The sequence below is a fragment of the Nerophis lumbriciformis genome, linkage group LG05 (assembly GCF_033978685.3).
Source record: "Nerophis lumbriciformis linkage group LG05, RoL_Nlum_v2.1, whole genome shotgun sequence".
NCBI classification, from domain to species: Eukaryota; Metazoa; Chordata; class Actinopteri; order Syngnathiformes; family Syngnathidae; genus Nerophis; species Nerophis lumbriciformis.
In genome coordinates this window covers 16872781-16882500 of record NC_084552.2, presented here as the reverse complement: position 1 = coordinate 16882500, position 9720 = coordinate 16872781, and the positions used below count along the sequence as shown (strand labels likewise).

At 34.6% G+C, this 9720-nt stretch overlaps 1 protein-coding gene across 2 annotated transcripts in view; it reads right to left on the bottom strand.

The window, feature by feature from the left end:
* Positions 1-1073: 1073 nt before the first annotated feature.
* mblac1 (metallo-beta-lactamase domain containing 1) overlaps positions 1074-9720 on the bottom strand; it is a 53747-nt gene continuing 45100 nt past the window's right edge. For both annotated transcript variants that reach the window (XM_061961203.1, XM_061961204.1), the window contains 2 exons: positions 9466-9652; positions 1074-1214 (listed from right to left, as the gene is read on the bottom strand). In XM_061961203.1, coding sequence (XP_061817187.1) covers positions 1212-1214; positions 9466-9652 — 190 coding nt within the window. In that variant the 3' untranslated portion in view covers positions 1074-1211. The remainder of the gene's footprint in view (positions 1215-9465; positions 9653-9720) is intronic.

Here is a 9720-nt window from a genome sequence, read left to right as displayed (position 1 = left end):
TCCTCGGCGAGCCAGGCAGGGCTAAAGCAATAACAAATGTTTTTATAGCAGCGGATATAAGTCCATATTGCATTAAAAACTAGATTTTGACCCACTTCTATGGTGGAAGAACAATGAGCCCATATATCCTCTTACTGCCAAGTTAGCCAGGCTCGGGGGGGGGGAAGAAAAGTTAATCTGAGTTGACTTGAAACTGTTTAATGTTGCACTTTTTATATGTAGAAGAAAGGTTTTGTCATTTTATTTAATCTGAGCAACAACTTGAGGCAGTTTAATGTTGATTAACGTGGACCCCGACTTAAACAAGTTGAAAAACTTATTGGGGTGTTACCATTTAGTGGTCAATTGTGCGGAATATGTACTGTACTGTGCAATCTACTAATACAAGTCTCAATCAATCAAAAAAAGCACTATATATGTAGAAAGGTTTTGTTAAGAAACCATTCTGAGCCTTATCTTATTTAGTTTTTATTTTATATATGTTGACCACATTAACCCTGGCAATGGACCCTGTGTGTATATGTATGTTATGCCATTGTTAACAAATTTGGTGAATAAATAACCAAAACATTTATATTTTGTTGTTTTCTTACTGTACCGAAAATGAACCGGACTGTGACCTCTAAACCGAACCAAAATTTGTGTGTACCGTTACACCCCTATTATATATATATATATATATATATATATATATATATATATATATATATATACTATATACTAATATATGTATATATATATATATATATATATATATATATATATATACATACTATATACTAATATACAGTGTATATATATACATACTATATACAAATACTATGTATATATATATATATATGTACGTATATATACATATATATATATATATACACATATATACATACATATATCATATATATATATATATATATATATATGTATGTATGTACATATACTATATATACATATACAAATATACTATATATATATATATATATATATATATATATATATATATATATATATATATATATATATATATATATATATATATATATATATATATATATAAGTCTTAGTAAAAACACGTTTTCCAACAACTTTCTCAACTTTATTAAACATATGTATAGAAATAATTAATGGTAATAATAACAATAATGACGAGGACCTGAAAATAGGTTTTCTCGATGATGTTGATCCATGCGGTCTTCAAAAGTGGCCCTTTCAACTCACTGAAGAAAAGAAAAAACACAGAATAGGGAAACACATCATTCAATAATATAGAATAATATTATTTTCAATAATAAGAGTAAAGTTATACTTAAAGCCCTTGTTTGCACGTACAACACTGAAAACCTTCAGCTATAACTATAACTATATTCATGTGTTTGTAATGACTAAACTGTGATTTGTTTCAATGTTGTTGTTTTATACCAATGTATGTTTACATTTTTTAATCATGTGTTACATGTGAGGGATTGTAGATGTTGAGCTTCGGGGAAAATGTAATTATGAGAAATACATTTGTCCGTGCAATTTTCACATTTGGCCCATAGTGGGTGCCAACTCAGATCACAGACTGGAGGGCGACCTAACCCCTCATAAAACAATTTTAAGAGAATCGGAGCATGGGGAAAATAGTTGGAAAGGAAACTTTTCTTTAATGCTAATAAGGATACAATGTTATGCAGAGGTGTACTTATAACAATTTAATAGACAAATGTTCCTAATTATAGTCCTTGGAGGGGCGCAACAGAAAATAATTGAGAAGCACCGCCTTAACCCAGCATAAAACATTTAGGGACGATCGTAGAAAACAGCGACCATCTTGCTTGACACAACGTAATTGTTAGCATGTTAACATTAGCCTTTAATATTAGGTTGATAGCTTCTTTAGCTAATTTTGCAGGTATACACCTCAGAGTGTTGTATTTTGGTACTTGACACATGCTAAACGTTAACATGCTAATATAAGCGTTTTAGTATGCTAATTTCATCATGTTAAAGTTAGCATTTCAGCATCTAATGTTAGCATGATAGCTTATTTAGCTACGTTAGCAGGTATGCATCTCAGAGTGTTGTATTTTGGTACTTGACACATGCTAAACGTTAACATGTTAATGTAAGCGTTTTAGTATGCTAATTTTAACATGTTAAAGTTAGCATTTCAGCATCTAATGTTAGCATGACAGCTTATTTAGCTAAGTTTGCAGGTATACACCTCAGAGTGTTACATTTTGGTACTTGACACATGCTAAACGTTAACATGTTAATGTAAGCGTTTTAGTATGCTAATTTTAACATGTTAAAGTTAGCATTTCAGCATCTAATGTTAGCATGATAGCTTATTTAGCTAAGTTTGCAGGTATGCATCTCAGAGTCATATTTCAGTACTTGACACATGCTAAATGTTACATTTGCTAATGTAAGCGTTTTAGTATGCTAATTTTAACATGTTAAAGTTAGCATTTCAGCATCTAATGTTAGCATGATAGCTAATTTAGCTAAGTTTGCAGGTACACACCTCAGAGTGTTGTATTTTGGTACTTGACACATGCTAAACGTTAACATGTTAATGTAAGCGTTTTAGTATGCTAATTTTAAGATGTTAAAGTTAGCATTTCAGCATCTAATGTTAGCATGTTAGCTTCTTGAGCTATGTTTGCAGGTATACACCTCAGAGTGTTGTATTTTGGTACTTGACACATGCTAAACATTAACATGCTAATGTAAGCGTTTTAGTATGCTAATTTTAACATGTTAAAGTTAGCATTTCAGCATCTAATGTTAGCATGATAGCTCATTTAGCTAAGTTTGCAGGTATACACCTCAGAGTGTTAAATTTTGGTACTTGACACATGCTAAACGTTAACATGTTAATGTAAGCGTTTTAGTATGCTCATTTTAACATGTTAAAGTTAGCATTTCAGCATCTAATGTTAACAAGATAGCTTCTTTAGCTATGTTTGCAGGTATACACCTCAGAGTGTTGTATTTTGGTACTTGACACATGCTAAACATTAACATGCTAATGTAAGCGTTTTAGTATACTAATTTTATCATGTTAAAGTTAGCATTTCAGCATCTAATGTTAGCATGATAGCTTATTTAGCTAAGTTTGCAGGTATGCATCTCAGAGTCATATATTTTAGTACTTGACACATGCTAAACGTTACCTTTGCTAATGTAAGCGTTTTAGTATGCTAATTTTAACATGTTAAAGTTAGCATTTCAGCATCTAATGTTAGCATGATAGCTAATTTAGCTAAGTTTGCAGGTATACACCTCAGAGTGTTGTATTTTGGTACTTGACACATGCTAAACGTTAACATGTTAATGTAAGCGTTTTAGTATGCTCATTTTAACATGTTAAAGTTAGCATTTCAGCATCTAATGTTAGCATGATAGCTTCTTGAGCTATGTTTGCAGGTATACACCTCAGAGTGTTGTATTTTGGTACTTGACACATGCTAAACATTAACATGCTAATGTAAGCGTTTTAGTGTGCTAATTATATCATGTTAAAGTTAGCATTTCAGCAACTAATGTTAGTATCATAGCTTATTTAGCTAAGTTTGCAGGTATACACCTCAGAGTCATATATTTTAGTACTTGACACATGTTAGCATGCTAATGCTTGCATGTTAACATTCTAACTGTAAGCATGCTAGCTTTTTAGCTAGGTTTGTAGGTAGAAGTCATATATTTTGGTGCTTTGCTAACTGTTAGGATGCTGCCATTAGAATTCAAGTATATGTCAATCAATGCACAATCGCTCTATTGTTGTACAATTGTTGTTTTTTTGCAAAAATATGACGCTAACATTGCATTTTACATTATTCCACAATTTCCTGATGTATATATCTTCTTCCAATATATCGATTATCGCAAAATCAATGTATCATAATTGTTGTTAGAAAAATATTGCAAGTTATTCTGACATTTTATGATGTATTGTTAATGTTTCTTCTGATTGATTATGGTATGATCATTAATTGCATGATTAACGTCATATGATAATGAAGATACACGCCTTATTGTTAGCAAAAAATGGTGATGTAATTTACATGTTTTCTGCATATAGTCTATCAATTATCATGTCAAATTTTGAATTGCGACAATATTGTAAAATAATAATAACTAGGAGAGGCAATTCCTGAAAGAATTATGTGGGAATGCTCCAATGCTGAAGTTGAAGTCAAATGCTGATAGAATGTAGTATGAATGTAAGAATAGTTTGAATGTTGGATTGGTTTGAATGTTGAAAAGCTGACGCTGAACTGAAATGCTAATGGAATGTAGGATGAATGTAGAAATGGTTTAAATGTTGAGATCGTTTAAACGCTGAAATAGTTTGAATGTTGAAATGGTTTGATTGTTGAAGAGTTTGAATTTCCAGGGAAACTGGAATTTGGGACAGTGTTTGTTTGAATGTCCAGGATGAGTGGAATGTGTTGATGTTGGAATGGTTTGAATAGGTTGTTTTTTTTAGAATTGTTAAAGTAGAGCACACAATTCCTGAACAGGCTGAATATTTGGAAGTTGGAATGGTTTGAATCAGCGGAAAAATGTGGGACTTGTGGAACTTTGAAGAATATCCCAATTTCAGGAAAATTGGGAATTTCAGGAAAAGCGGGAATTGTTTTGAAAATGGAATGGTCTGAAGGAGTTGAAATGGTTGGTGTTAAAAATGTTCAAATCGGTTGACAAATGTTGAAGTAGTAACATGTTGAACTGAAAAATGGTATATAGGAATTCCTGGAGTTTCGGGAAAACCCGGAATTTTTCCTGATCAAAAAACAACTTTGTTTTTTGTCCTGATTAAAAGGAATATTTTGACGGTGGAACAGTTGAAATGCTTTGAAAAATGTGGAAGGAATAGTCACCAAAAAAAGGGTGGAAAAAGGGCTTTGGAAAAGCAGGAATTCTGGAAAATCCTGGAAAATCTTGGAATGTTTTTGAACTTGGGAAAATTATGGTTTGAATTTCCAGAATGGTGGAATGGGTTGATGTTGGAATGGTTTGAATAGGTTTAAAATGTGGTGATTGTGCAACTTGGAAAAAAATCCCGTTCATTTCAATGGGAACTTCCTGGAAATTTGGGAATTTTGGGAAAAGCGTGATTTTTTTTGAAAATGATTAGGAGCATGAATTGAGAAATTCCTGGAATTTGGGGAAAACCGGGAATTTTTCTCGTTTCTTAACCAAGTTAGTTTTTGTCCTGAATATGAGGAGCGTTTTGATGGTGGAACGGTTGAAATGGGTTGAAAAATGTGAAAGGAGTAGTCGAACTTAAGAAGGGTGGTAATAGGTTACCAAAAAACGGGAATTCCTGGAAATGTGTTGAATGTGGAAAAATGGTAGTTTGAATGAGTGGAATGTGTTGAAGGTGGAAGGGTTTGAATCAGTTGAAGAATGTGGGAATTGTGGAAGTTTGAAAAATGGCCAATTCATTTTGAATGGGGAAATTGCAAAAAATAATAATAATAACTATTGAAATTTAGGATTTTTTTTTTTTTTAGAATTGTTGAAGTATAGCACACAATTCCTGAACAGGCTGAATATTTTTAAGTTAAAACGGTTTGAATCAGCGGAAAATGTGGGACTTGTGGAACTTTGAAGAATATCCCAATTTCAGGGAAATTGGGAATTTCAGGAAAAGCGGGAATTGTTTTGAAAATGGAATGGTCTGAAGGAGTTGAAATGGTTGGTGTTAAAAATGTTCAAATCGGTTGAGAAATGTTGAAGTAGTAACATGTTGAACTGAGAAATGGTATTACGGAATTCCTGGAGTTTCGGGAAAACCCGGAATGTTTCCTGTTCAAAAAACAATTACGTTTTTTTGTCCTGATTAAAAGGAATATTTTGACGTTGAAACAGTTGAAATGCGTTGAAAAATGTGGAAGGAGTAGTCGCCAGAAAAAAGGGTGGAAAGAGGGCTTTGGAGAAGCAGTAATTCTGGAAAATCCTGGAATGTTTTTGAACTTGGGAAAATTATGGTTTGAATTTCCAGAATGGTGGAATGGGTTGATGTTGAAATGGTTTGAATAGGTTTAAAATGTGGTAATTGTGCAACTTGGAAAAAAAATCCCGTTCATTTCAATGGGAACTTCCTGGAAATTTGGGAATTATGGGAAAAGCGGGATTTTTTTTTGAAAATGATTAGGAGCATGAATGTCCTTAATGAGCTGTATTGGTTGGTGTTGGAATTGTTTAAATCGGTCAAGAAATGTTGAATTATTAACAGCTTTTAATTGAGAAATTCCTGGAATTTGGGGAAAACCGGGAATTTTTCTCATTCCTTAACCAAGTTAGTTTTTGTCCTGAATATGAGGAGTGTTTTGATGGTGGAACGGTTGAAATGGGTTGAAAAATGTGAAAGGAGTAGTCGAACTTAAGAAGGGTGGAAATAGGTTACCAAAAAACGTGAATTCCTGGAAATGTGTTGGAAAAATGATAGTATGAATGAGTGGAATGTGTTGAAGGTGGAAGGGTTTGAATCAGTTGAAGAATGTGGGAATTGTGGAAGTTTCAAAAATGGCCAATTAATTTTGAATGGGGAAATTGCACACAAAAAATAATAATTATGGGAAATTCGGGATTATTTTTTTTAGAATTGTTGAAGTAGAGCACACAATTCCTGAACAGGCTGAATATTTTGAAGTTGGAACGGTTTGAATCAGCGGAAAAATGTGGAAGGAGTAGTCACCAAAAAAAAAGGGTGGAAAGAGGGCTTTGGAAAAGCAGGAATTCTGGAAAATCCTGGAAAATCCTGGAATTTTTTTGAACTTGGGAAAATTATGGTTTGAATTTCCAGAATGGTGGAATGGGTTGATGTTGGAATGGTTTGAATAGGTTTAAAATGTGGTAATTATGCAACTTGGAAAAAAATCCTGTTCATTTCAATGAGAACTTCCTGGAAATTTGGGAATTTTGGGAAAAGCGGGATTTTTTTTGAAAATGATTAGGAGCATGAATTGAGAAATTCCTGGAATTTGGGGAAAACCGGGAATTTTTCTCGTTTCTTAACCAAGTTAGTTTTTGTCCTGAATATGAGGAGTGTTTTGATGGTGGGGCGGTTGAAATGGGTTGAAAAATGTGAAAGGATTAGTCGAACTTAAGAAGGGTGGAAATAGGTTACCAAAAAACGGGAATTCCTGGAAATGTGTTGAATGTGGAAAAATGGTAGTATGAATGAGTGGAATGTGTTGAAGGTGGAAAGGTTTGAATCAGTTGAAGAATGTGGGGATTGTGGAAGTTTGAAAAATGGCCCATTCATTTTAAATGGGGAAATTGCACACAAAAATAATAATTATGGGAAATTCTGGATTTTTTTTTTTAGAATTGTTGAAGTAGAGCACACAATTCCTGAACAGGCTGAATATTTTGAAGTTAGAACGGTTTGAATCAGCGGAAAAATGTGGGACTTGTGGAACTTTGAAGAATATCCCAATTTCAGGAAAATTGGGAATTTCAGGAAAAGCGGGAATTTTTTTGAAAATGGAATGATCTAAAGGAGTTGAAATGGTTGGTGTTAAAAATGTTCAAATCGGTTGACAAATGTTGAAGTAGTAACATGTTGAACTGAAAAATGGTATTATGGAATTCCTGGAGTTTCGGGAAAACCCGGAATTTTTCTTGATCAAAAAACAACTACATTTTTTGTCCTGATTAAAAGGAATATTTTGACGGTGGAACAGTTGAAATGCTTTGAAAAATGTGGAAGGAGTAGTTGCTAAAAAAAAAAAGGGTGGAAAGAGGGCTTTGGAGAAGCAGGAATTCTGGAAAATCCTGGAATGTTTTTGAACTTGGAAAAATTATGGTTTGAATTTTCAGAATGGTGGAATGTGTTGAAAGTGGAATGGTTTGAATAGGTTGAAAAATGTGGAAATAATTAAAGTTAGAAAATTGGCCAATTTATTTTGAATGGGAAAAATGTCCTGGAAAACATGGAATTCTTGGGAAATCTGGGAATTTTTGGAATGTGTCAAAGGAAAGCCCGCCATCCCGAATAGGCTGAACAGTTTGAAGTTGGAACGAAGTTTGAATCGGGTAAAAAATGTGGAAGGTGGAGCGCGCCAAAATCTGGAGAAGAAGAAGAATATGATGTTGAAGAATAAATAGTTTAATTTTTGTGTAGGGGATGGCGTGGCGTGGTTGGGAGAGTGGCCGTGCCAGCAACCTGAGGATTCCTGGTTCAATCCCCACCTTCTACCAACTTTGTCACGTCCGTTGTGTCCTTGAGCAAGACACTTCACCCTTGCTCCTGATGGGTCATGGTTAAGGCCTTCATGGCAGCTCCCACCATCAGTGTGTGAATGTGTGTGTGAATGGGTGAATGTGGAAATAGTTTTGAGTACCTTGAAGGTAGAAAAACGCTATACAAGTATAAGTCATTTTACCATTTAAAAAAAAAATTTTTTAGAATGCCTTCACACAATAACAATTTACTCTGCCATTAACATTATCCTTACGTGATATATTATTCTCACAACATCGCTGTATTCTTTCTCTCTGGCACTCATCGAGGGTGGACGCTCCCCTTTCCTCTCCCTTATCTCTCCTGCTTGCTTCTTTGTCTTGTCTTGTCTTAACTTTCTTAAGACTGCAGGCTTACACGCAAACATGCATCCAAAAAATATACGCCACACATACACCCCCCAAACCCAACACCCTCGCCACAAATCCCATAGGAGTGATGGAAGAATGGTCAGCGCCTGAGAGCTGCGGCCTACCACCATGACCCCGCACTCCCCTCCCTCTGTTGCTAGATATCTTGAGATGTACGTTGTAATATGTATATGTGCTTTGCTATGAAGGTTTTTTCCCACTCCAGACTGGGCCCCCTTAGGAGCCCAGTCTAGATTGTATTTTTTGTACTCATCCTTCCCCAGCGTTTTACCTTTTCCTCCATCTTTTACGGGGCGCCTTGTGGCGACCCATCAGCGTTCCTGTTCTGTAACCCTGTACACTGTTTGTTTGTCTAATTTTGACCGGGTTTGTGCTGAAAACAAAGTTTTGTTGTACTTGGGCAATGACAATAAAGAATCTATTTATTCATCCATCATTATACTATTGTTATTGATGCCAAAAGTAAAATATTATAAATGTTTATTACGCGGTTTCACATTATCTGAGATATTTTATCCGAAAATAAAACCAATCATAAAATCGTTGTGTTGTGAGTGTTAGCAAATTTCCGCGATTTCAGGATGTACATACTTCTATCCATTATTGCACAAACACTGTATTGTGATACTTTTGTTATTGTTAGCAAAATATCTTCTGCGAGTCTGAACCTTGTAGGAGCACATGGTGTACCGTATTTTTCGTCGCACCTGCCGAAAATGCATAATAAAGAAGGAAAAAAACATACATAAGTTGCACTGGAGCCCGGCCAAACTATGAAAAAAACTGCGACTTATAGTCCGAAAAATACGGTATATGAAATATTGTGTGATTGGATTGGTGTCACGTCATTACCTCCTTCCCGCCACAGGTTCCACAGATGCACCCGAACAGTCCATTGATCATTTGGATGAGACAGAGGACAAATTGAAGACTCGCTGCCACTAACAAGGTGGAGAACAGTCCCACGTTGAATTCAACCACATTTTTGGGGATCAGACACCATTTCCACATTTCCTTGTCTTCCAGGTAGCTCGCACTACTGCAAGAAGTGTAAGAATGGAATTCCAATTACATTTAATTTACCTTTTTACACCATACTTGCCAACC